We start from the raw sequence: 27422 nt of genomic DNA, 5'->3' as shown, positions 1-27422 counted from the left end.
TGAATTTCAACTCGTTCATCTTTAATATGCACAGGAGTTGAAAAAAATACAGATGAGCCACCTTAAAGAGTGTTTCAATGCTAAAATTTATAAAAAGATACAAACAATCGGAGGCCAAAATGCGATCTGCCGCAGTTTTTTTTTTCTTCCGTCTTTTCTTCAGCAAGTAAAAATCTTGCAACTAGCAATAAGCTTGCATCCGTTTGTGATACAAGACAAAAATTTTTTAATTCTTTAAAGTGGCTCGTTTTTTTGTTGTTGTTTTTCTTTTTAAATAAGTGTCTACATAAGTTCATGAATTTCACACCTATGCAGGCCTTTGTTCATCAATAATAAATGGATAATTCCAGAAACAAAACAAAACAAAAAAAAAACAAACACACCAGGGCTGCCATTTGTCCTCAAATCCTCTTCGTCAGTAGTCTGCAGCCAAACCACAACTACATTAGTCCAAATGTAAATGTTTGTTTTTCCATACATCCCTTTACAATTAAATGCCAAGGGACCAAAAACAAAAACAAACAAAAAAAAACAGTCCTGTCCATTCTCGACAGTTAAAAAGCCTATTCCAACAATTATTTGCCCTCACAAAGAATGTGAATCTTAAAACAAAAAGACAAAAAAAATCCCCAATTAACTGTGAATCAGTAACACAATGTTATTGTTCTCAAGTGTCCCGTCAAATGTGTGGCAGCTTTTTCGATTTATACTTTACACAAGATACCCTTTTTTTTTTTTTTTTTTAAGTTTGTACAGTTATGTTTTGTAGCAAATAAATCTAACAGAAACAGCACTGCCATGGCGCTCCATTTTCCATTGCTTGTGTATACATAAAGCGAATGTCGCTTTCCAAGAACGTTTAGCCAAAATTAATAATAACAATAATAATAATATTCATATAGGGACGACAAGTGTGCATATAAGACTGAATCAAAGCTGCAAATGTGGAAGCTCCACCACAGAAAACAAACAAACAAAAAAATCACAGTTCAATCACTTCTGCAAAGTTCGTCTCTGCTGATGATTTAAGCCTACTTTTTTTGTTTTAAATTTCAAACAAGAGAGAAAATATATTCTCTCCATGTGTAGTGGAAGGGAGAAATGATTAAATTGCACATGGACATGACAACCTTTTTTGGCGTTTGTCCTTGTACAAACTTCTGTGGTTATGAAAGTGTAAAATGAAAACGAAGAATTATTCCCAAATCATCAAGTGCATGATACTGAACAATCCAGAAAGTCCACAACCACTTTGAATGGGGACAAGTGGCTTCCCTCAAAATGTCTTGTTGAATTTATGTCTTGCTATGTTTAATGATGACTTCACCTGTTCCTCTTCTCAAATGGCAATGGTTACTATGCCATGATTTAAAAAAAAAAAAAAAAAAAAAAAAAAAAAAAAAAAAAAAAAAAAAAAGAGCCAAAACCCCCCCCATACTTGTGTTGTTGATGTTTAAGTGGGTTAATCTAGAGTATGTACATTTGTTGTTTTGTGTGATTGTGTTATTTTCCCACTTTCCATATACACGTCACAGTTCCATGATGACTTCATAAAAAAAAAAAAAAGAAGAATCAGTGCTAGCATACATGCTATTTGCACACAGTTTAAGAAGAAGGGAAAAAAAAAGATGAACTGCACCACGGTCTAGTCCATAGACACCTCAGAGCAGGGGAGGCATGTTCCACATGGTTTAGCAGAGCAGAGGCTGGATGTCTTAACGTAGGGTGTCTGTCATAGCGCTCGAGAATCAGCATCGACATTTGGCTGTGACGTCCTGGTGAGAAATTTGCTGGAAGGAGAGAAATAATAAAACAAAAAAACCCTGGTTCATCTTTTTCCCCTCTCCCATCTTCCAAATAGGTTATATATATGATATGATGGCTGGTAGAAGAACGTTAGAAATTTCTAGAAATGTTGATGCACATATATGACTCAAGTCTGTGTGTTTGTGCGAGTGAGCAAAACAGCAGAAATTTCTTTTCTTTTTTTTTCTTTTGGCAATTGCAGTATGACTATAGAGGTTGTCTCCTCCATCTTATTATGAAATGTGTAGAATTCGCTCCGACTTCGGGTGACGCTCGAGAGAGATATTCGTATCCTTCAGTGCAAGTTACACCTGTAGTTTTTATGCATCTTGATTGGTTTTGACAGGTTAGTGAGTTGCAGGTTGATAGGTGATGGTTGGATCGTGGTCAGGGGTGGCGGGGAAGGACAGCAGCAGGAGATCCCGCCCGATTCAAGTTCTAACTTGGCTCTGTTAGAACTTAAACTCCTTGGTTTGGAGGTTGGATGCTGGGTCGAAGTTGAACGTGCCTCCTTGTGTGGCTTCAGGGATCAGACTTGGATCCTCATCGATCTAATCAAATAAAGCGAAAGAGAAATATATATATATAATTTTTTATCCTGGGTTATGAGAATGGAAGGCTGGTCAAATATCTGGCTTGTACAGTATCATCAAAGAAAATAAAGATTATTTTAGAGAAATGCCAGACCACGATACTCACGTCATCCCCTGAAAAGTACTGATCGATGATTTCAAACGCTAGTTTGTAGATGTCCTCGTTTTCATGCTGTTGCAGGTTTTCGATCTTTTCCAATCCTGATGAACAAACAGAACGTTTAGACCTTGCTGTTAAAGAGTTCCACACACAGCAGCAGAGAGTAGGGATGCTTTCATGACGGTTCAGGAACGTTTTAAAGGAGTTCCTGGATCCACACATGAAGGCTGAGAATCAGGATGCTAACACAGATTTGTAAATCCATGGAAGAATTGTGTTGGACAAATCAGTGATGTTTAGTAAGAAACAACACCCTACTAATTTCCGAATGAAATTTTTATTTATTTTTTCAAAGGCTGACAATAAAAAAATAAATAAATAAAAAGGTTTCTGGAGCTATGACCTAGGAACTAAAATGGGCTCTGGTGCCATTGTTGGAAACAGTTCCTGTGATGAAAAAAAAAACTCCTTTGCCGAAGACATTAAACCACTTGCACCTCAAGAGGATGACCACAGTCTAGTCCAGTGGCCACCAACCCTGTTCCTGGAGATCTACCTTCCTGAAGACTTTACCTCCAAGCATAATCGTGCCCACATCCTGACCATCTAATCACTGCCTTAAAAGGCACCAGAAATCAACTAAAACAGGTGTGTTAGATTTTGCTTGGAGATAAAAACCTGCAGGAAGGTAGATCTCAAGGAAGGGGGTTGGTGACCACCCTCTAGTCTGTGTTCTGTTTACCTCCGCACTCCTCAATGATCTCAGCAATGGTGCTAGCCTCCTCGCCGGCCATGATCAGGATGTTCTTCAGGCCGTCTAGGACCACCTGTACCACCTGCGAGTCCTTCACCGAGAGCAGATTACAGAAAGGTGGGATCACATTTTGCTGCACCAAGTACTCCACCTGTCAATCACAGCACACAGAAAGAGGAACTGATACGGTGTTCATTCTTATTCACTGTGCTTTATAAATCATGTGTGCGCATTGAGTTTACACAAACCTGATCTTTCCTTCCACTTATTGTTAAGTTGCTGATGGCCCATGCAGCCTCTTTCTGCGTGCCAAAATCACCCTGGAAACAAGAGCGAATACAAGCAGGGATATGAGGAAAACCTGGCAGCCCGCTTTATATTCACTTACGATTCACTGGTGTTATGGAATACAAAATGCACTCCCCTTTGTAGCATCTGACACTGGACCATTACAAAGGAGCCATGGTTGCAGAATTAGTGAAGGATAATTATGTGCATCTTACCTTGGCCAGCTGGTGTATGATCATGGGGATGAGCCCTGCATCTATCACAGCCTGCACCTGCTGCTGGTTCCCTGCAGTGATGTTGGACAGGAACCACACAGCCTCCTGTAGGAGAACACCACCGTAAAAAGAGACGCAATCCGATATTTGCATCCTTACAGGAGATCATTAATCCCCTGAGGCCAAAAGTACGACCTAGCATACATGCAGCGTGCATTTCAAGTACAAGTCATTTTCCTAAATCATATTCCATGTTCATTAAAGCATTTGAATAATCTTCATAAAAATAAAAACATTCCAGGTACAGGTTAAATACTGGTCTTTTGTTTCTAGAGAGTGACATGCAGCCCTCTTACTCCAATAATAAAGTTGCGGGGGGGGGGGGGCTGTCAGGCTTCAGACATGATGATTCAAACACTAGAGGGGGTATCTCCTACTGGACATCATTTTGCAAGTATACGTACATGCGCCATGTTGGCTCCTGATCATGCTGTGTGTGTGTGTATGTGTGTACGCACCTTGTTGATTTTCTCTTTGGGGTGTGTGAGCAGATTGGGGAAGTGGGAGAGAACGTCACAGTTGAGCACCACCTGAGTCTGCTCGTCCGTCCCTGTCACAATGTTACCCACTGCCCTCAGTGCTGCTGTCTGAGTGAGAGAAGGGAAAGAACATCATCAGCATGCAGATCAATAAGACATGGTGCCTAGTGCCAAAAGAAACCACTCTCCCTCAAACCCTTACTTATGTGTGTTATACAGCAGTTTTATTAATAGTTTTCAGACATGTGACTGGCGCAGACACCTGGAAGGCGAAACATCGTTCCAAAATGGCAGCCAACACTGGACACTCCATGGAACTGCAGCACAGGCCTGTGAACTTTCAATCTGTTTCAAGCCACGAATATTTTCATCAACTCTCAAAATAAGAAAAACAAAAAGGTATTCGAACAAACTGCAAGTTTTGGGCACTTTCAATCACCAAAAACAGCCAAGTCCCTGCCCGAGTTCCACTTTGGCGATGTTTATTTACATCATGTGAAGAATCCATCCCCTTACACTGCTGCCAGGATGAAAGCGTACAAAAGTATAGACCGTTATCTGTATTTTCAATCTGGATGGGTCAATAATGCTGCTGGTTGGGACATGAAGCACAAGAAATTCTTCATTGTCAGAGCAAAGATGAATGCTAATTAGCTAATGTTAGTTTCAGGTTCACCGTAGTCCGCGTTCTAGGGCAGTAATATTTTGGTTAACACAATATCTAATGACATAAATCCGATCAAAACTTTTTCCAATGTCAGGTAAACCATTCCTATTGTTTAAACGGATAGTACATCTGACTAAACAACAACTATACGGCATTTTGGCTAACGAATCTAGTAAAAATAACTGGCGGGCAGCTGAGGAAAGCCTTGTTTTGCCCTCCGGGTGGGCGTTCCCGTAAGAATGTGACGTCACGTGAACACTATGAATAGTATGTTTGGACTAAGCATTCCTTTACCAATGGGTATTTCCTTTTAGGAGCCTAAAATATTTTTAAATGCTCTAATGAGTTCATGATTTCTGTGCTAATATCTGGATTTCCACTACAAGTTTACTGTAGAACTGTTTATGCAAAATAAAGATTATAACTATTAACCCTCTCTGCTTCAGGGGCGCTGTACCATGGCCGACCCTGCGCTCTGATCCCAGCTTCCTGACATGCTGGGATATGCGAAGAAAAGAATTTCACTCTGCATATGTATGTGATCAATAAAGACGATCATTTGACAAGAAAATAGAAAAACGACCACAACTTGCATCAGGCAGAAGTACTGACTATACTAGGGGCACTCAACTCTTTTCTGGACAGTGACCACATTTTTTAGGGCTCAAAATCCTTGCGACCCTGAGGTTGAGAATCTATGCTTTAAGCCAAATACTTCCTTCAATGTCCCTCCCTAAGAAACACCCCCAAAGCACACGCATACACGCACTGCTCAGGCTAGAACCCCTAAATGCTACAACAAGGGGCAATGCTTTCTGAAATAACAGGCAACTTGATCGGATGTTGGTAATCCACATCATTTGTTTTAATTTCTTTGAATCCGTTTGCAGAGCCTTGGGTACCACAGAAATCTGAGAAATTCCCAAGCGCTGATTTTATTGAATCACTGTATCATTGTAATATTGCTCTCAATTAAAAATCTGTAGCCACCATTTAAATTAGAAAGAAGCCAAAACAGAACAGTTGAATAAAGCAGCAACTCCTATGTAAGGCCTATGTGTACTAGCTTGAGGATCTGTTTCTCCATCACACACTTCAATGCACTTCTGTAAGTTGCTCTTGGATATGATTGCCTGCTAATTGATCCTAATGGAAATGTGATTACAGCCATTTCTTCAGTCCATATTACTGCCTGGAGACTAGATTGTGCTAAAAATGGCATTTTTTTCCTGTTTATTTACCTGAACTTTGACCTCTTGGTGGCTGAGCAGGGGGACAAGGAAGGGGACGACACCTGAGTCTATGACCATTTGTATCTGTTCATTCCCTCCGTCTGTTAGGTACGATAAAGCCCACACTGTATCTACAAGAATCTAGAGGGGGAAAAAGAGAGAGAGAGAGAGAGAGAGAATTTAATGGAAAACTCAGCATTCACTTAATATAGTGCATACCTGTATGTCGGTTTATAGAATACCTGAATTTCTGTAACAGAATGAAGAGTCCAGTGCACTTACATTGATGTCTGTGTGGTATATGAGTACACATAGGGCAGGAAGGATCTGTACAAGAGAAAGAGAGACTCTGTAAGCAGTGCTTATTCAACCTGAGTCATCCGACTAGACCTTATAGCTTAGGACATGTTACGATTTCTAAACAGGAAGCGGTTTGATCATGTTTGCCTCATCTCTAAGATGATAACATCGTGTGATAACACCAATAGAGCATGATCCACATTATAATAAATATTAAAAAGGCCAACACATCAGTATCTGAATTATGTGAAAATCAGTCACCTTTACACCTAATTTGTTTATTATAGTTCAGGCAGTGAGAGGAGGATGAAGCAGAAGCTCTACAGGAAAGAGTTATCTTGAAGCTGCAGGCAGGATTTCAGTGGTGTAAACACACAAGCCTTAGGGAGTTTTTCCCCCCCTTACAGAGTGTGTATTTTTTATTTATATATATTATTATATATGTATCTCAAATACACAGACTCACTCACTCTTTCACTCACACAGCTCACCTCCTGTACTGTTTCCATGGGTGGGGGCGGGTCTTTGTTTCGGCACAGGTTGACGATGACCCAAGTGACGTTCCTCAAGAAAGTGATGGGGATAGAGGGATTGATGAACGACAGGAGAGGTTTGACCACGCCCAGTGAAATGACATAGTCTCGACACTGTGGCCCATCACCTGCATGGGTCACACACATGCACAAATTAGCACTGTTCATTCAGTTCAGTTACCAAGTCTAGTTTTATGTAAACTTGATTCATTTATCAAAAATTTGGCCAAAAATATTCACTTAATTTGGACTAGACTTAAGCCATGCCCAAAAAACTCATCCTAGTGTGTTCAAATGGAGCTATATTCACAATGTTTATGAAGGTTATTAATAACACCTTTAGTTTGTTATTAATCATTTTTAAAATAAATTCTGATTTTGTGCGTGACACATTACTGAGGTCTGTGCTGTTGTCCCTGTGCCTTTACATTGTTCATGAGAACAAATGAATAGCTAGCTGAGATGATAAGTTTAAATACTCCTTGAAGAATCTGCAAAATGTTAATTTTTTTTTTTTAAAACAATGAGGGTTCATAAAAATGGCATTTTGTGTTTTATTTAGTACTGCCCTGAATAAGCTATTTCACATAATCGATGTTTACACATAGTCCACACAATAATAACTGAATTTACACAAATGAAAAGTTTGAAGTTTATACACAGTGCCCTCCACTAATATTGGCACCTTTGGTAAATATGAACAAAGGCGGCTGTGAAAAATTGTCTTTATTGTTTAAGCTTTTAATCTCCTCCGATAATGCCTGATGAGCTTGGGGAATACATGACAAGGGAACGGAGACCATTCCTCCATACAGAATCCCTCCAGATCCTTCAAATTTCGAGGTCCACACTGGTGGACTCTCCTCTTCAGTTCACCCCACAGGTTTTCTGTGGGTTTCAAGTCAGGGGACTGGGATGGACATGGCAGGACCTTGATTTTGTGGTCAGTAAACCACTTTTGTGTTGATTTTGATATACGTTTTGGATCACTGTCCTGCTGGAAGATCCAACCACGGCCCATTTTAAACTTTCTAGCAGAGGCAGTCAGGTTTTCATTTAATATCTGTTGATATTTGATAGAGTCCATGATGCCATATATCCTAACAAAATGTCCAGGTCCTCTGGCAGAAAAACAGTCCCAAAACAAGAGCCTCCACCATATTTAACCATGGGCATGAGGTACTTTTCCATATGGCTACCTCTTTATGTACACCAAAACCACCTCTGGTGTTTTTATGGCAAAAAAGCTCTATTTTGGTTTCATCTGACAATAGAACCCGATCCCATTTGAAGTTCCAGTAGTGTCTGGCAAATTGAAGACGCTCGAGTTTGGTGTACTGAAATTTTTTTTTAAATATCAACGGGAATATACTTCAAATATATTTCTCTCATATGGTTGCCAATAATTGTTGCACACATATTTAACAAAGATTTTTTTTTTATTTTATAAATCAGTGTTGTGTTGCAATTGTCTGATATCCTTGAGAGCAGAGTATTTTTGTGATTTTTTTTTTTTAACAAAACAATCAAAAGATTAAACAGACAATTTTCACAGCCCTCTTTGCTCATATTTACTAAGGGTGCCAAAATTAGTGGAGGGCACTGTACACTTGATTCTTAATAGTGTGTGTTATCTGGATGATCAATGACTTTTGTGATAGCCGTTCATGAGTCCCTTGTTTGACCTGAGCAGTTAAACTGCCCACTGTTCTTCAGAAAAATCCTCCAGGTCCTGCACATTTGCTTTTTAAAAAAAAAAATTTATTTATTTTTTAAATTTGCTTATTATTAACCCTCTCCAACAGCGGCTATATGACATTGATTTCCATCTTATTCACACTGAGGACAACTGAGGGACTCGGACACAAATATTACAAAAGGTGCAAACATTCACTGATGCTCAAGAAGGCAACTTGATACATTAAAAGCCAGGGGGATGCAGACTTTTGAACAGGATGATCGCTATATTATATATATATATATATATATATATATATATATATATATATATATATATATATATATATATATATATATATATATATATATATATATATATATATATAGAGTTAATTATTAACATTTTGAAGATTCTGCAAAGCGCATGTAAACTTGAGACCTCAACTGTATGTGCAAGCTAGCTGTATCTTTACTGTCAGTCACCAAATAGTTTCAGAGATCAGAGTCCATCACTGACAAAAAGTATTTCAGTCCAAGTATTTCAGAGATAATAACTTGCCAATGATGTTGCCCAGCGCCCACACGGCCTGCTCACACACATTCTGATGAGGGGAATGGAGCAGTCTCAAAAACAAGGGAACAGCATCTACAGACACATGAAAGCAAAGGCATGAGAGGTCAGCTGAATATAAAATTCACATAGCTGAGAGAAATGCTCAGGGCCTGGAAGGCAGCCATCTTACTGGATTTGACCACAGCCTGCGTCTGTGCCGAGGTCCCCGACGCGATGTTAGTCAAAGCCCAGGCAGCCTCAAACTGCAACGAGGGACTGGAGAGAGATATGAGAAAGAGGGAAAGGTAGACAGTTTGAGAAATGACATAATGAAAGGGATCGAAGGGTCAGTAGCAGCTCCAGACTCCCTACACACCAAAAAACAAATATGAGATTCTCCAAGACCGGGTGTGTACCACTATCACTCAAAACTAGAACACAGCAGAAAACCTGTTCTCTATCACGCTTTGCATTTGCGTTGTATTCAACTTCTGCTATTAGACATAATGGGTCTTTGTCAAATGCCTAATAATGCACCATGTTCACCTCAAGCCACTAAGAAGGAAGTAGCTACACTAAATGGCCAAAAGTTTGTGGACACCTGACCATCACTCGCGCATTTGATTTTTGAGCATCCCATTCACTTTACTGTTAACCTCCACTCATCTTGAAAGGCTTTCCACTAGATTTTGGAGCGTGGCACGATGGACAGGTGTCCACATACTTTTGGCTACACAGTGGAGCCGTTCGTCTGGTAAATAATGGACTGGTTAATCAGACTAGAATAAGCGTAACGCTGTTCAAGATAACTGTTTGATGGTTTAATGAAGAAACAAAATAACAGAGAACACACATATACTCTATCAATACATCGACCAATGGGACAGGGTTTGGAGCGGGGCATCATGCGTTCACATCGATGTTGAGCAAGATGGAGAAGAAATCGGTAGTGTGGACTGAACTAACAAAATATTTCACTGTGCTGTCTTGGCTGATGCACAGAAACTGAATCCATCTAAAAATGGCATTGACAAACAAAATCAGGTCTAAACACAAGTCCTTCACATTGTGTGTATGATGCTGTAGGGCAGAAGTAGTAGGGATACATTGATCACAGTAAAAAGAGAGAGTGTGTGAGAGAGAGAGATATGGAGGAGGGAAAAGCCTGAAGAGCACAGCAGAATGAGGAGCTCTCCATAATCTTGGTCATGTTCCAAATGCTCTCTCCCTTACACTTTCCATCCATCCACCTCACTAATACATTGGAGTGGCGTAGTTGGGAAACCTACTTGTCGTCCCTCTCCAGGCATTTGACGAGGATGGGTAGGATCCCAGATTTTATCAAGTCATCGATGGGAGGGTTTCTGTCACTGGAGAGTAGTTTTCTGCTCATAGAAAGATCACATTATTCAGAACATGATACAGGCACTAACTAAACAGCTCAACTGGTGACATTTATTATTTTATCATCCCATTAACAATGTACCCTAAACAAACGCATTTCTAACCTGGCTGCTTGTACAGCACTGAGCTGTACTACTGCGTTGTCACTGGTGGCATTCTGAAAGAAAGAGAGACCCCGAATGAGGCGGAAAGAGCGCGTAAGACTGAGCAACAGGGGCAGAAGTAGTTCCACCACACATCAACTGGCTCAACCAGTCAAATCCCTTGCACACCACCATAAATCCCACTATCCCAGTGAAGCACTTACCTGTAAGATGGCGTCTAGTGTTACATTTTGCTAAAATACAGAAAAGGAGAAAAACAGAAAAGCGAGAATTAAGAAAAACTAAGCACATCGCATGGTTCTGTATGACAGTCATTGAAGTGAGCTTGCAGACAGACAACAGACAGGAAGAGGAAACGGGTGAAAAGAGGATGAAATTACAGAGAAAGAAAAAGAAAGGAAAGGATGGAGAGTGGAGGAAAGTCAGGAGGAAATCCTCACCCCTTTGAAGTCGGCGTCTACGTCGGAGTCCTCGAGACTTTCATCCTGTGGAACGTTGCGTTTCTTCAGTAGGTGCTCATCTCTCTTGTTCTGTAGAGGGGGAAGGTATAATGCAGGTGATGATATATGGGATGCTTACAATGCTGCCCAAATATGTGCACTTTCACATGGTCACTCGTTCACTCAAACCTCACTCGCTTAAACGTCTTCCAACACACTGCGACCAATGATCCTGAACAGGTCTTCAAATCATAGCTTTCTTAATTAAAAATAAAGGCAAACTCGGCAAAATTTTAATTATTTTCTAACAAGTAGCCAAGTTAATGCACTCTTCTATGGCAGCTGAGACGGCTCGCAAGTGTAACTGATTTTATTGCCCCATAAATATTCTGGTTACTTTGATTAATCATACTCCCTGAATGCGTCATTGAGTCTACTGTGTGGTATGTGATCTTACTGCTGTTGGGAATTTGTGCTTGGAGGAATGCACTAGTTTTTCCTCTGTACTACACACGCAAAGCATCCACATTCCCCTTCTTTTGTCCAAACAGCCTTTTATAGACAGAAACCACTGCTTCACAGATCTGCTGTTAGCCTCAACACAGGCTGGTTTCTGTGCAAAATCCTGCTTCCTGTCGAAACATGCTCCAGCAACGATTAGTTTAACATCTGAAACAGCTGTTGGATTGGAACGGGTCTGTGGTCCACAGAATCAGGACACTGCGGCACTCACAGTGGGTGAGTTCAATGAAGCGGACCTCTTTTTTTTTTTTTTTTACTTGTCCGAGACAGAAAGCGCCTACCCAGGGCCTACAAAGAAATTCCCCACCCCCACCTTGGACAATCAGGCCATACCCCCCTGTTTTTGCTGCAAACAGATAAGCAGGTCCTCAAACATGTGAAGTCTACAGTCAAAACTGAAGGCTTCTTCAGAGGGAGCTGAATTGGTGCTTCAGGACTGGAAATTGTTCAAAGAGGCTGCTACCCAGGGTTCTAACATTAACTTTTGTCGAGGATGCTTCACAGCTTACTGGCTTCATTGCCAAATGTGTTGACAAGGTCGTGATTGAAAAGAAAAGGACTTAACCCAACCAGAATCCCTGCAGGAAAAGCGAAGTCTGGATCCTCACTCAAGCGCCTCAAAACTGGCAAGGGAAATGAGCCTGGAGCAGTAACAGACTATCTAAAACAAGGTCTGCAAAGAACATCTACAGACTGCAGATTAGAGACTATGGCTGATCTATGGCACATGGCCAAATGAGCTCAAAACATTCTAGGTAGGCTTTGACGCCAACAGCCATAAGATCCTCTGAAGACCAGGTGTTTCAGCTGTCCATATATAAGGTGAGCAGATGCCTGAAGATGGCAAACGCATGGAAGGCTGGAGCATGTGCAGAACAGCTGGGATGTCTGATGATCATACCTGTTCCAAAGAAATCTGCCATTTGAATGACTACCACCCAAATTATATGAAGTGGAGAGATTAGTCATGGCACATCAAAGCCAGTATACCTGGGCATCATTCACTTTAGTTTGCCTAACAGACAACCTACTTGACAGAAGACAACCTCAGACTTGTGCACCTTGACAAAAGTAATGTTTATGCAAGAATGTTTAATATCATTATCTGCAAGAAGCTTGCCACCAAACTGTGAGCCCTTGCCATGCACTGGGTCTCAGTGGTAGACCCGAGTCTATCAAGATGTTTGACCACAGCTCCAGCACACTCATCCCAGACACTTGTGCCACACAGGCCAGTGTACTCAGTTCAATCCTATACGCCCTGTTCACCAGACATAACAAATCCAGTCAACTTCACAAAACATGTAGATGACACTACTGTGGTAGGCTTGATCCAGAGCAGTGATGAGACCACCTAGCATTTGGAAGTAGAACGTCTGGTGGACTAGTGCACTGAGAATAAACTGCACCACCAGCTCAGCAAGATTTCGGAGCTGATCGGTGACTTTAGGAAGCTGAGTGCAAACCACAGAGTTCTGCAGAGCATCAACATCATCTTGCTTGAGGTCCACGTAACTCAAGACTTCTCATGGACTCTCCTCATCTTCACCAGTGAGTATTTCACCAGGAGGGTAAGGAAGATCAAACCTACAGACCACATCCTCACCAATTTCTTTACATGTAGAGAACATATTAACCAACAACACAGACTTGTACAGAAACTCCACTTTGTCTAACCACAAAGCTCTGCATCGGGCAGCCCACCGCATCATCTGGTTAGCTTTGCCAGCCATAAAGAACACAGGGGGTTTTTTTTTGTTTGTTTTTTTTGTTTTTTTAAATGTCAAACTGCTGGTTTCCCCACACATACACACTTCCCCTGAGAACCAGAACTGTTGCAATATTGTTATCCCCTCAGTCTAGACTGTGCAATATATTTGGCATTCATGCAATCTGTACTGTATGTGATGATCATGCCTGACTAACCCAGACTGTTTTCACCATATGATATGAAACACTATTACTTCCACCTCCTTTTGCAGATGCAGTGTGTATGTGTATTTTAAAAATACATGTAGTACAGAGTGTATGGTTGTGCACTGTCATCATGGTCTTGTATTGCACTACAGTAGTGTATCCGCACTGTATCATGTACCGTTTGTTTTTACGATGCATGCTGCATCAAAGAGAGCAGTAAGGAAGCTTTTTTGTTGTTGTGCTGTACTGATATAATGACAAAGTGAAGAGCGGAGAGGCCCACATACCCCCATGAGGCTTTGCAAGGGTCCTCTTTCTGGCTTTGGGCCAAGAACAAGTGCCCAAGTATTGGGATGAGGAAAGCCCTGACCCAAATACTGCCAGCCTAAGTGTTCACTCCAATAGCAACAGTGCTTAAGGTATAGAGAGGCGACGCTGGGAAGGGAATAAATCAAGGAGAAATAAACATCCACAGTGGTAGAACAACTCAGCAGAGCAGGAGAACTCCAGAAGGGGTCAGAAACAGCATGCACATGCCAATATAATAAATATATAAATAATCAGAATAAGAAGCCAGGTTTATTCCTGGTTCAAGTTTAAAAAAAAAAGAAAAAAGAAAAAGGGGGGATATATATATATATATATATATATATATATATATATATATATATATATATATATATATATATATATATATATATATATATATATATATATATAAATAAAACAATTTTTTTTTTAAACCAGACTGAAACTGTATATCTAAATCTCACAAAGGAGGATGCGTCACTGATACAGAAGTTTTGAAATTTAATTGCTGCTCAAGAAAAAGAGTCAAAATAAAGTCCAGTAGAAGAACACCACAGTAAACAAAAAGAAGAACTGCGAAGCTGAATAAAAACCCTCATGTTTTTGTCTTGAAAGAAATGCCTCCATTTCAAAACACACAAAATTAATATGTAAATTTTACTGCAGTTATATTAAAGGAGCGGTCTGTGAGACAAAGTGCAATTGCGGTTGAAGCGAGTCACTAATAAGCCGTGCTCAGTCTGGTGAAACTACAGATCCTGAGGATGAAGGCATTTCATGGTTCATCGTGTTTCAAATGCACGACCTATATTTTGTTTCGAGTCTAGTTTCACTCCTTGCCAACACTGTGCATCTTTTTTGCAACAACTGACTGAGTTCAGTCTTTTGTCCTCTGTGACATGATCTCCCTTGTTAGTCATATTTGAAATGCTAAATTAACCCACGCAGCTGGTAGATTAACTTGTATTCCTTGTCAGTTGCATAGCAGGGAAAAGTGTAAGCTGTGCAGCTCTGCTCCTACTGCGGTGGGTCAAATCAGGGACGGAAACATGTAAACAAATAGCCTTAAAACAAAGATATCAGTGACATCCAATTAATTCTAATATTCCTCGAGAGGCTTTCGATGGCGCCATGATAATAATATAAATATGGAAGACCAGCACTTCTGTTCCCCAGTTACATGGCTGATTCTAGATCACAATTTGTAGCATTGGCTTGGTGTAAACCTGCTTATCTGGATTTATCTGGACTTTTAGGAAGGAAATCCAAGCAAATCATACTTAGATCTGAACACCAGCAAGAGCTGTTGTATTTTGTCTAGCAACCAACATAGTTACAACAGCACAGCTAACAATACTTTATAAAAGACTTTTGAGATTTTCAGGTTGGCAGAATATATTATAGTAATGATATAAAATCATTAAAACAATAACAAAGTGACTCTCCATAGGGAACCACAGTGAGCTCGATGTCAGCCTTTACACACCCTTTAAATCAAAACTCACTTTGGCCTCACTCTTTCCTGGACGTGTTTCCTTTCCATGGCACTTTTCATTCTATCTTCTGTTTCGGAGTAGACGTCATTGCAAATCAGCGAGCTTGAATCTTGAGGTTGAACATCAGCCAACTTTACTGTAGCCTCCATAAAATATTAATGACTATTGAAATACTAGGCTTATCTCTTACTTAATAAAACCCACGTATACTTGTAAGGGCTATCCATGTATGTGAAAGCTTCCCAAATGGAACAGTCCTGACTACGACAGTCAAGGTGTGTATTTCTGTAATATCGATCAGACTATAACAAACTTTAGACCCGAGATAACTTTTTCAAAATTGCTTACAGCCCCTTTAACATTAGAGAAGAACTAATTTCACAAACCTATGCTTAATCCCTACTGAAAACCATTCTAATAAACACAAACTCAAGACTACTACACACAGTCTGTTGTCTCAAACGTAAGCGTATCAGATACCTGAGGAGAATCGTGCCATGCTCAGATTAAAGGTTCCTCTCTCTGTGATCTCTCCTCTATTCCACCTACCCACACATCCACCCCCACACGCCTCCACCCAACTGTAGCTGCACTGCAAGGAACCTTCAGACATGCGGGTTTAGTTACGCTAACCGATTAAGCGCACTGTGCTGATGAGAGGAAACAAGTTTGTCAAGAGATGTGATGGTCTGTGAATTCCGGGTTTGTTATGGCATGAGATTGGAAAGATTTAATAATACAAAAAAAAAATTTAAAAGGAGGGAGTATGCATATACTTAGGAATTGCATATAGTATGACTTTCGGGAATCATTGTATTTTTTTTTTATAGTTAATTAAAAATATATTCCAGCTGGGGCGTACACCAGTGTAAAGGTAAACTGGATTTGAACAGTGATAAGCCTCGAGGTTCCCGACCCGAGTCGGTGCAATAACATCCGAGGTCATTTTCATTCTCAGAAATGGTTACTGAGTCACTGCTATTACATCAACAGGGGGAGGCCACACCATGCTCTATTTTTACCCAGAGTCGTGGGCCAACAAGCAGCAAACAGACTCGGATCAGCTTGACATTTATGAGAAGTAGAAATAACCGTAGCTATGCTTTTCTGCTGTGTACGTTTGGTCTCGATAGTAACACTAATCATTTCCAAAACCTGTTGCATGACTTACTTACCTTTCTCAGTTCGACTGTTACTTCATTACGATGTCTTCGCATAGTCTGAAAGAGAAGAAAGAGCAACGTGTCAATGCCAAGGCGTATACAAACTGGAAATTTTACCTACGTAGCATTCCACAACACAAACTTATGAAACATTTAAATTATCTGATATGAGGAGAAGAACGGGGAGAGGAAGAGGGACGCTCGCCTGTTTGGGCATTCTTCATTTTTCAGGGTGATGCCTGTAATAAAATATTGACATGTCTGCTCGGTCATAAAACTCTTCTGAACAGTCTATGAATCAACAAGAGACACGTCTCTAGCAGGTTTCCCTTCCTACCAACCTGTATGTTCTATTTATTTGATCCCATTACTGAATCATTTATTTACAGAAAAACTACAGTGATATTCCGGCATATGCAAATAAATGTTTAGCAGCTACAGCTTTCATGATAAAAGCCAATTTAACCATGTCATTTTATGCATTTCCGCATTTTCCAAATGAAAGAACTAAAAACAACATGGAGTAGTGGTCACTAAACTTTTGTAAAGTCCAATGTTAAAATGATCAGAGTTCATCAATATTAAGGGCTGTTCAGAGTTACAGGAGGAAAAGATCACTGTTGTGTCATACAACTGTATCAAAACGTAGTAGATGAAGTGTACCGAGAATAGCCTGGCTATTCTGGGTGAGAGAATTACAGAGCAGTGCTTTCATAATACGTATGAAAATCATTAATGCAGGCCCAATCCAGGACGAGGGCGGCTTATAACAAACGAGGTGTAAAGCTGCATCCACAATGAGATGAAAACAAGTTCCAGTCTGGCCACTCCACAGAACAAAGAAGCAACCGGCCGGCGTAGTCATGACAACCGGAGAAGCCCCACAGTCGCTCAAGTCTGGAGAAGCAGAGGAGCTACTTTTAACCCAATCACATGTTGAGATTCACACAGAAACCTCTCTCACACACACGACTGAATTGCCCAGTTTACTCAGTACTCATGCTCGCAAATAAGTCGCTGATTTCGCTCCAGGTTCATGTCTCGATGGGTAGCGAGCGTTACTCCTGACGCTTGGCCATCTTTTAAACATTTCCGATAAGAACTGCTAGGAAGCAAACCGTATACTGCCTACCGTACCGGTTTTACACACAAACACGTTATATTACATATTAGCATTTAATTTTTGTTAAAAGATGTTGATGGGAACTTGAGTTGAGTTTGGGGGACATCGGACATCCCGAGCAACAGGACTATTCTGAGGAACGTGTGCGCTTATCATTTGAACGTCAGTCTGCATCCCGTCTCAGCCTCCGACTCTCCAGCCATCAGTAGCGATATTAGATCGCATCGTCATGAAACTTGCACCCCTACTGTAAATCCAAGTATTAGCTTTTGATTAATCAACATACAGTAACATCCTTTTGTTAAATCTGCAACCCCAATTCTGAAAAAGCTGGGACAGTATGGAAAATGCAAAACAAAAACAGTCATTTGAAAATTCGACTCACCCTGTACTATATTGAAAACACATTATTTGATGTTTTGTGAAATTAATTTATTTTTGAAAATATACACTCATTTCAAAATACTCCAAAAAAGTTGGGACAGTTGACTGTTTAGCACTGTGTAACATCACCTTTTCTTTTAATAACACTTAAGCGTTTGGAGGCTGAAGACAGCCGATGGTTAAGTTTAGCAAGCGGAATTTCCCCCATTCATCCATTATGCATTTCTGTGCAACTGTACAGGTCTTCGTTGACTTATTTTGCACTTGACAATGCACCACACATTCTCACTGGGAGACAGGTCAGGACTGCAGGCAGGCCATGCTAGCACCCGCACTCTCTGCTTACACAACCATGCACTTGTAATCCGGGCAGAATGTAGTTTGGCGTTGTCCTGCTCTGGATGGCAGCATATGTTGTTCCAAAATGTGTACATATCTTTCTGCATTAATGCTGCCCTCACAGATGTGCAAGTTACCCATGCCATGGGCACTGACACACCCCCATACCATGAAAGACGCTGGCTTTTGGACCTGACGCTGATAACAGCTTGGATAGTAAAGCCTGATAAAGCTGATAACTTTGCATAGTAAAGCCTTAACTCGCATCTGTGGATGCAGCGGCGAATGGTGTTGAAAAAAGCTTTACTAAAGTATTCCCGAGCCCACGTCAGGATCTCCATTACAGACTCATGACTGTTTTTAAGACAGTGACGTCTGAGGAATCCGAGATCACGCGCATTCAGAAGTGGTTTTGAGCCTTGCCCTTTACGCACCGGGATTTGACCGGATTCCTCTAATCTTTTAATTATATTGTGCACTGTAGAAGGTGAGATGCCCAAAATCCTGCCGACTTGTCTTTGGGGAAAGTTGTTCTCAAAGTGTTGGATGATTCGCTGACACATCTGTTGGCAGATTGGCGAGCCTCGGCCCATCCTTGCTCTTGAAAGTCTATCCTTATATACTATGATTAGACGATTGCCTCACCTGTTTCACATCACCTTCTTATTTCAACTTGTCACATCGCCATTAGTCCTCAATTGTCCCTGTTCCAACTTTTTTGGAACGTGCTGCATGCATCAAAAAACTATGCAGTTGATTAGGTAAAACCTCAAATACCTTGTCTTTATGTTTTTTGTTTAAATACAATTCAAAGTGCATTTACAAAATCACTCCTCGTTGTTTTTATTAGCATTTTCCATACTGGAAAACTTTCAGAATTGGGGTTGTAAAACACTGATTATACAGTTTGCTGTTCGATAAAGAAAACATTCACTACTCATCGGAGTTAGCAGCCTAGCTCGTCGCTAACCAAATACGGAGATAGGGGCGTCTGGTTTCCCACACTGTCGTTGCGATGGACTTTAACAGGAAACGTGGCAATCACATCACAAAACATGACACTGCTGCCGAACTGTGAGCCAGAGTTGGGAGAGATGACTCCAAGCGTGTTTACAAAGAAATGGCAATCATATAGAGAATGTTTTGCAAATTAAGTTTACATTTCACTTTTAAAAAAACAACAACAAAAAACCCCATTAAATCTAATTAACCAAATTAATTGTGAAAATCGCTCTAGTTAGTGGTGAGGGAACAAGATATTCGTCCGTGTTTACTGACAAGGCTCTGGGGGAAAACATGTGGTTGTTTTCAGTGTCAGTCAAATGATCTCTTTCTATGAACGTACATGTTTCATGACAAAACTCTAGAGAAGGCTTCGGATTTGACTTATGAGACTAGTTTGCATCTAAATTCAAATGCATCCTGTCGCCGTGCTGCTGGAACAACAGCTCTATCACAGGAAATGAATAATCCCGTCACTTGGTAATGTGAATGGAAGCTACGCATGTCACTACATATTTCAAGTGTTTTTTTTTTTGTTTTGTATTTTTAAATGTAAAGACAAGTTTTGTTACAACAGCCAAGTTTACAAGTTTACCAACAATATACAGTTGTTGAGAAGTAAACCGACAGAGGAAGGAAGGGAACGAAGGGGTGGGGGGGCGCTCTGGAATGAACACGCGGAGATTCCACACAAGGGGGATGAAGGGAGAGATCAGGTTTGGTCTTATGACTGGGCATCTAAGTTCATGTTACAACACCAGAGCCCAAGCACCAACTTAAGCAATCCAAATGCCATGAACATGGAAAGAAACGGACCAAGAGAGCAGAAAATCTACAAATATCAAATAAATAAATAAATAAATAAATAAATAAATAAAGCAAGCAAGCAATGCATTGTATAAGTAAGTTTAGGAGCAGTAAAATAAAATTTATTGCTGTGTGGGGAGACCAAAAGGAGCGTAACTGAGTAGACATTAAACTCAACTGTGTTGTGTTATAAACCACAGACAGTCACCATTCGCTTGGTCCATTAACCCGAAACTGAGGACTTGCAACAAAAAATAAATAAAAAAAATGGCAGAAATGCCTTACACAAAAAAAATTCTTAACACTTAGTGCTTAATGGAATTTGAGCTTACTTACTGGTCAAGTGGTTAAAGACTGTTGCTAGGCAACTGAGAAACGTGAACCCAGGGCCTAAGCTAGCTAATGACTCATTTTGCTAGCTAGCAAGTCTGTGATTTAGCAGTTAAGTCATTGATACGGACAACTTAACAGCACAATGATGGTAGAAACAAAATCCTGTCTGAATAATATTAACATTTTCCTTAGCTGCGATGTTAAATTCTGGAGAAAACACTCAGTATGGCTAAAATGACACCACAGAGACACTTGACATCGACCTTAAACAGAACTTCCATGGGTTCTGCTATACTGGAAACAGCAACATCAAAACATTAAAATGAGCAACTCGGAGCTACCAAAATTTTTTGACCTGACATCATAAAAACAGCACTCTTTAGGGGAATCATTTCAAACACAGGGATATACAGTCCCTCCGAAACTATTGGAACAGAAAGGCCCATTCATTTTTTGTTTGTGTTATACACCAAAGACATTTTCCATCTTTGCTTAGCTCCAAAATGGCTTGCATTTCTCCCATAGACAGCTCTCTGATAGTCATGTTGGCTTATCCTTTTTTAATAACAAATGCGGTCCTCACAGGTGAAACTGAAGGCTAAACCCAACAGTAAATTTTCAGAGCTATTTACTGTTTAAACAATGAATCTAACAGGACACACCTGGCTAACAAGAAACACCTGTCAGTCACATGTTCCAATATATTTGCTCACCTAAAAATTGGGTCTCTGATACAAAATGAGCTATGTTCTATATCGTTTAACACATCTACATATAAATACCAGGAAATAAATGCTGAAATTCTAAACTCTCTTCTCATATCCATCTTTTGATCTCAAACCCAAATATCTTCAGTCTACAGCAACATCAAATGAACAGGCCTTACCGTCCCAATAGTTTCGGAGGGGACTGTATTGACTAAGAATTCCACACATGCCTCCTGGTCATGACTGGGTCACTACAACAGAGAAACAAAGCGTGTGCTTCATCTTAAAAAGATGTCACACAAGTACAATGGGTGGCTCCAAACAACTGATTTGCTCTTTTATGGAAATTAAGCAGAAACGCAGACTAATGTTTACAACAACATTCAGTGAAGAGAGCTGCAGGTTAAAGCATTTGCCACGTGCATGAAGCGTTAGTGTGGCCCTACAGTCTGGCATACTAATGTGTAAATAGCGTATATCGCCAACGTTGTGTGTGTGATGAGTCAGACTCAGAAGTGGGCTGAAAGCAGAGCAAAGCAGTTGGGAAACACTCCATAAGCCAGAGGCCTGAAGCTTCCCCTAGTGACATGACAGCTTGGCACTGCTGAGCTGTACATAATGGCACAGTGTGAGTATCTGTGCGAGTGTGTTTGAGATTGCTGATAGTTTGTGAACGCACGCTTGATGTGCTAATAAAGAGGCGAAACGTCCAAGACAACTTGTAACGTGTTGCGTAAAAAACTTTCTCTGCTCCTGAGCACCACCTTATCGGTCCTGGTCTTTATCACTTCCATGGGCGGTGCTCTGCGATTATTTATTTACACCTTGCTAGCAACAACACGGCACCAAATATGGAGAGACCTGCGTGATACTGGAATTTGGTCAATATTGAAGTGCTGGATTAAGAAAAAAAGAAAAGGCTTGCCTCTATTTGCAAAAGACTCAAAGACATTTAGTACGAGTCTGACTCTTTAAGCTGACTGTAAATCAATTTCATTCACGAGTCGCTTGATGTGATTCAATTTGGAAAAGATTCTTTCGCAAATTAATGTGCAGATGGGAGAAAAATTCACTGTTACACCCTTAATATATTTAGTGACAGTGAAAATTCACCAGCTTGTCGAGTCCAGGCAAGTATGTCTGTTACTAGCCTTAATGCTAACGTATTGTGCGGTCGTACAATAGGGCAATATGGTTGAGGATATTTCTATGATACATGATGCCTATCATGATATATAATAAAGCTAACAAACTGTCCGCAAAACAGTAGTAAAATGAACAAGAAGTTCAACTGGGTTTGTTGATACTTTTCTTTAATGCCTACAAAGGCAAAGAAGATAAAGTTAAAAAGTTATATATATATTACACACATTTTTAAAAAGTATGTCAATTCAGTGGCATCTATTCAGTACTATTTAACTTGTTTGTTTTTAATAATTACAATACACAGCCATGACCAAAAAGAGTCTCTGCATACAGCCAATCAGTTAATCATCACCCTTCGTTCAAATAAAGCTGATATTTAGAAAATAAATAAATAAATAAAACACAGAGACAGCAGCTTATCAACTAGGAATTCCGACTTGAAAAACAAAAACAGGAAGTGATTCTCAACCCTGAGTTCAGCACATGGCATCGTATCAACATGGCTGCTCACTTCTCTACCTTTAAATGACATTACAACAGTACAGACACATTAGCTGCTTAAATCTAATCTAACCACGATAGTTCACGAACTTGTGGTACTCAGAGTAAACGAGAGAAGAGCCTTCACAGAGACGTTTCAATCGGGGATGCAGCGTTAGCATCTTGGAGCGACTGCATGAGAACTACGAACTACAGCGCAAATTCCTGGAATAAGAGGAAGAGTGATGGCTTTCTCTTGCTTCACCCAAGAGCATACTAGCTTGTGCACACCGAAACGGCGAATCTTTACCTTCATCAGAAACAAAGCACAGCTTGTGTTGACTTGTGCGCTTCACTCGAGTATAAAAGGAAAACATCACTGTTTATCCAACCTAATCGCTATGAATCTCATTTGTAGCACATCTATGATCGCTACAGGAATGAAACCTGATAGTGAGAGGGGAAAAAAACCTGTTTTATTAATTTTATTTTAATAATGACTCTCTAGGGGCAGCTGATGAATTCTGGCACTAAGTATTTATGCAAAATACTCATTTTTGTAGAACAGCTTTATAAACACTTCATAAACCCAAAATGTGCTTGGAAGTTGAGCTTCAATTTGTCCTTTAAAAACAATACTTCATTACAGAAATGAATGTGTTTAAGGGACCAACATGGGTGAACATGGTGCACAAATACAATAAAAACTTTAGGAAAACATTAAGAACCAGATATTGCTCCAGTGTAGGAAAGCACCTGGAACGAGAAAACTCCATAACTACATTAGACATCTATTTTTGGTCAGTTCCTCCAGGATTTTGCGATCGCAGAAACGAACACAAAATCAAACAAACTCTGCTATATTTGGAGGAGCTTGCAATTTTTCAAGAATTTTTGACCAAGACACGTCATAACACGCATTCAGTCCGAGCCCTCTTCGATTCACGTGCATCGAACATGTGTACAGCTAAAACAAACATCACTGTGAAAGACCGAGCAAAACGATTTTGTGCAACTGCAATTTCACCAATTCAGGTAGTTTTCCGCAAAAAATTTAAAATAAATAAATACATAAATAAAACCCTGCATGGCAAATTTTTTTTAAAATCCGCAAGAAAATCAAGAATTTTTGGCTGCAACGATCACAAAAAAACTCCGCAAAATCCTGTTCGGACTGCATGGTTAACAGATGTTTTGAATTAGCATTATATAGTCTCATACTTTAAACGTTTATAGACAGAATTCAACAACTGCCCTTAGACATTCAGACAACTGCATAAAGGCTTTAAGTTCGTTTCTCAATGTAGTGAAATGGGTCGAAATTATAACAATAATGAGTCTTTATTAATCACGTATACATTACAGCACAGTGAAATTCTTTTCTTCACATGTCAGGAAGCTGGGGTCAGAGCGCAGGGTCAGCCATGATACAGCGCCCCTCTAGCAGAGAGGTTTAAGGGCCTTGCTCAAGGGCCCAACGGTGGCAGCTTGGTAGTGCTGGGGCTGGAACCGCCGACCTTCCGATCAGGAACCCAGATCCTTAACCACTGCCCTCATCGTATTTTCCATTGTACTCTCATGTAAACTAGCTACACAGTAAATAGAGATGAATTACTGCTTTAATGCAAGACTCTTTCATGCACATCAGTCGTTTTCTTTTGCCAGTGCTTGGTAATAGTTTGTCATATTGTACGCAAAAAACAATAATGTTTAATTCCCGTGGAAGCACACTGTTATTATAAAACACACTATTATATATTCACGTTTGGGCTGCCTAAACCACCTCTAGTCAAGATGCTCATCGTTGAACAGAATTCAAACTAACCTGTAGACACTAAAAATGTATAAAGAAATTAAAACAGGCTTAAACCTCCACAGCGTTCACACTAGGAAGAGACAAAACTTTTGTCATGTCGTCTGTTGTGGGCGCATAGCGACTGCTACTGTTGAAAATTGGTTGTTTAATTAATGTGTTACATAACAATGTCTCTATACGGGGCGATATGGATGAAATAAAACCAGTTATATGTTTTTCTTCCATTTTTTGCAGGTCAAGCAGTAAACGGGCATGAAAGTTGTGAGTGGGGAACTAAAGAAACGTCGGAGTGACTTCCAGCATGCAAATTTTCTTCAGAGACTGCAACTGGATATGACATCACGCAGCAATGTTAAAATATACCATCTATTCCTGTATGCAGGGACAACACAATCCAGGTAACTTCTCTTCTGATGTTGATTTCATATTCTTTTAAAGCTGTACTGTATAAATGCCGTAAAGCGGGAAGGTGCGACACCACTTTAATCGGTACTCCCTAAATCTCGGATTTTCTGAAGAGGTCACAGGTCTTCACGTGATACGAACGCCAATGTCAGAGTTCGCCAAACTTGAACTTTGTAACACAGCGAAACTTCTTCATATGAAGCTTCTGGTCTCCAGCGTTAATAAATGGAAATCCATGGAAATTTCACATGCTGAAACTCCAAGTGTGACCGCTCCCTTTTTTTTTTCTTTCTTTTAAATAGTGTCATACCTAATTTCAATGGTATTTCAAAAAGCTCGGTTTTCCGCAGAAATCCTGCTTATCTCTCGCACAGAAAATGAACCCGTCACTCGTTACTGTAAATGCAGGGTTGAGTGTAATAACGATGAATTTAACCAGCACTAATCAGGTAGGCTGTTCTACCAAAGAAATATGTTTAGGTTTATTTGGAGTGCACAAATCCAATCCTGACCTGAAAAGATGGAGCATATCAGATCTTTTAAAGAACATTTTAAACCAGTTTGATGCTGACTGACAGGACACACACACACAGCACCATGCACACTCAAAGGAAACAACTCATCTGAAAGCACGCCGTCCATCACAGCGCTGTTATTTTCCATAACTCAGCAACGAGAAGCTTGCAGAGTCGCTCGGTTCCTTCAAATCAGAATCGACTCTTCGATTCATACCTGACATTTATTCATTTTTTGGCAGATGGTTTTATCCAGAGTGGTTTAAGTGAGAACACAATCCAAGCACAGAGCAGATCCTACTGTGGCTCTGTCGAGACCTTCTCATGAATCATTACAGTTGAACTACTAACTTCCCTGAGCCGCTCGGTTTTATTAGACTAACAGTACTAGTTAGTAAAGGAGAGCGAGCTTGATTAACTCACACTGCTAACACGCTAGCTAATATCACCACCGGCACAAACGCTTTCTCTTTCAACATTTCTATGAAACCTCGACCACAAGGGGTTTTGTACAGCGAAGCCATGTTGGAATCGCACTAACTACCTCTACCCGGCGTATACACTCACTCACTCTCTCTCGGTCGGTCGGTCTCTACAGCTAGCTCGCTAACCAAGTAACCGGCTAAACACTAGCTAGTCAGCGTTAGCCCGCAAGAAGCTAAACTCGGTGTCGACGGTCACTAAGGAACGCAGCTCGAGCTCAACAGTCTCTCTCTCTCTCTCTCTCTCACACACACACACACACACACACACACACAACCCAATTTTTTTTTACGTTGTTTTGTTTAATAACGCTCGTTAACAGCAGATAGACAGAGTGGTGCATGTCTAGAGACATATCAGCGGTGTAAAATGAGGCCTTTCCCCCGTAGGCCGCGCCCGCCGCTCCGCATGTTACACTGAAGCAGGTTCCGGATTCGAGCTGCTGAAAATTCACCGCACAATCCGAGTGATAACGCCGGTCACTACCGCGGTGATCCTGTGTTCACTGAGCACCAACAAGACCTCCGACTCACCTCGACATCTCGGCCCTTATTTTTGAAGCTCTTAATGCGATGATTTTCCAAGCCGGCGTTTTCTGCCATGGCTGTGTGTGTATGTGTGTCTTCTCCGTGTGTTCTCTCGCGGAGCTCCGTTCAGACACTCAACCCGAGAAGCAGCGAGCCGCGGGCGAACAGACGTGACAGCATTATTTTTTTCCCCACCTCTATTCCGAGAAGTCCCTCCTTCTCCGCGTTGATTGGCTACAGCAGGCTGGAATCCGATTGGATTGTTTACTGTTGTGTGCAGACGTATGAACTAGTAGCCAATTGTAGCGCAGGAGGTGGTACAGTAAACCCAATCCTGGGGTAGATGGCGGGGTTAGTCGGAATATACTGGGAAAAGAAAATAATTCGACGTAACGGAAGGAGCAGAAGAGCTGTGAGAGGAGAGGAGGGAGGGAGCAAAGTGCAGGATTTCAATCCGTATGTGCTGCTGAAATGATTAAACTTTTTCAGACGCATAAATAACTCGTTTTAATCAGTTCTGTCAAGCTAATATAAACCCAGCTAATGTTGTAATATGTAGCTGGAATACAGTAAGCATTATGCCATAAAAACATTAAAGAAGTTAGCAAAGATGCTAAAAGCAGTTCAGCACATCATTTACGTCAGTCCTGCGTAGATGTTGCGCATGTTCTACTAGATGACTCGCTTATCCAGTGTTGGTGTTCATGCGCCAAAAACCTGTAAGAGGATGCGTCAAAACG

General features: G+C 40.5%; 1 protein-coding gene across 2 annotated transcripts; it reads right to left on the bottom strand.

The window, feature by feature from the left end:
* Positions 1-26879, bottom strand: kpna3 (karyopherin alpha 3 (importin alpha 4)). 2 transcript variants are annotated; one of them, XM_017457947.3, is made up of 17 exons: positions 26689-26878; positions 16628-16672; positions 11209-11298; positions 10972-11001; positions 10769-10821; positions 10550-10645; positions 9451-9536; positions 9267-9353; positions 6986-7155; positions 6477-6521; positions 6204-6335; positions 4275-4403; positions 3757-3861; positions 3502-3573; positions 3242-3404; positions 2506-2600; positions 1-2357 (listed from the first exon to the last, which is right to left on the bottom strand). In XM_017457947.3, exons 1-17 carry the CDS (start codon positions 26755-26757, stop codon positions 2259-2261), a joined length of 1566 nt encoding a protein of 521 aa, XP_017313436.1. In that variant the 5' UTR covers positions 26758-26878; the 3' UTR covers positions 1-2258. The 2 variants fall into 2 exon arrangements, with proteins under 2 accessions (XP_017313436.1, XP_017313437.1); XM_017457948.3 differs by lacking the exon at positions 10972-11001 and having other exon boundaries at positions 26689-26879.
* Positions 26880-27422: the final 543 nt, after the last annotated feature.

Source organism: Ictalurus punctatus, chromosome 26 (assembly GCF_001660625.3).
Source record: "Ictalurus punctatus breed USDA103 chromosome 26, Coco_2.0, whole genome shotgun sequence".
Lineage (NCBI taxonomy): Eukaryota > Metazoa > Chordata > Actinopteri > Siluriformes > Ictaluridae > Ictalurus > Ictalurus punctatus.
Note: the sequence above shows the minus strand (reverse complement) of the source record. Positions and strands in the feature narration are given on the sequence as shown.

Bases quoted from the DNA above. Each gene is read 5' to 3' on its own strand.
- kpna3 (XM_017457947.3), bottom strand. From the start codon at position 26,757: ATGGCAGAAAACGCCGGCTTGGAAAATCATCGCATTAAGAGCTTCAAA. The intron at 7,156-9,266 runs GCAAGTTATTAT...TGACCCATGCAG, and splicing joins GGCGCTGGGCAACATCATTG to GTGATGGGCCACAGTGTCGA. The intron at 6,522-6,985 runs GTGAGCTGTGTG...TCTCTTGTACAG, and splicing joins CCATGGAAACAGTACAGGAG to ATCCTTCCTGCCCTATGTGT.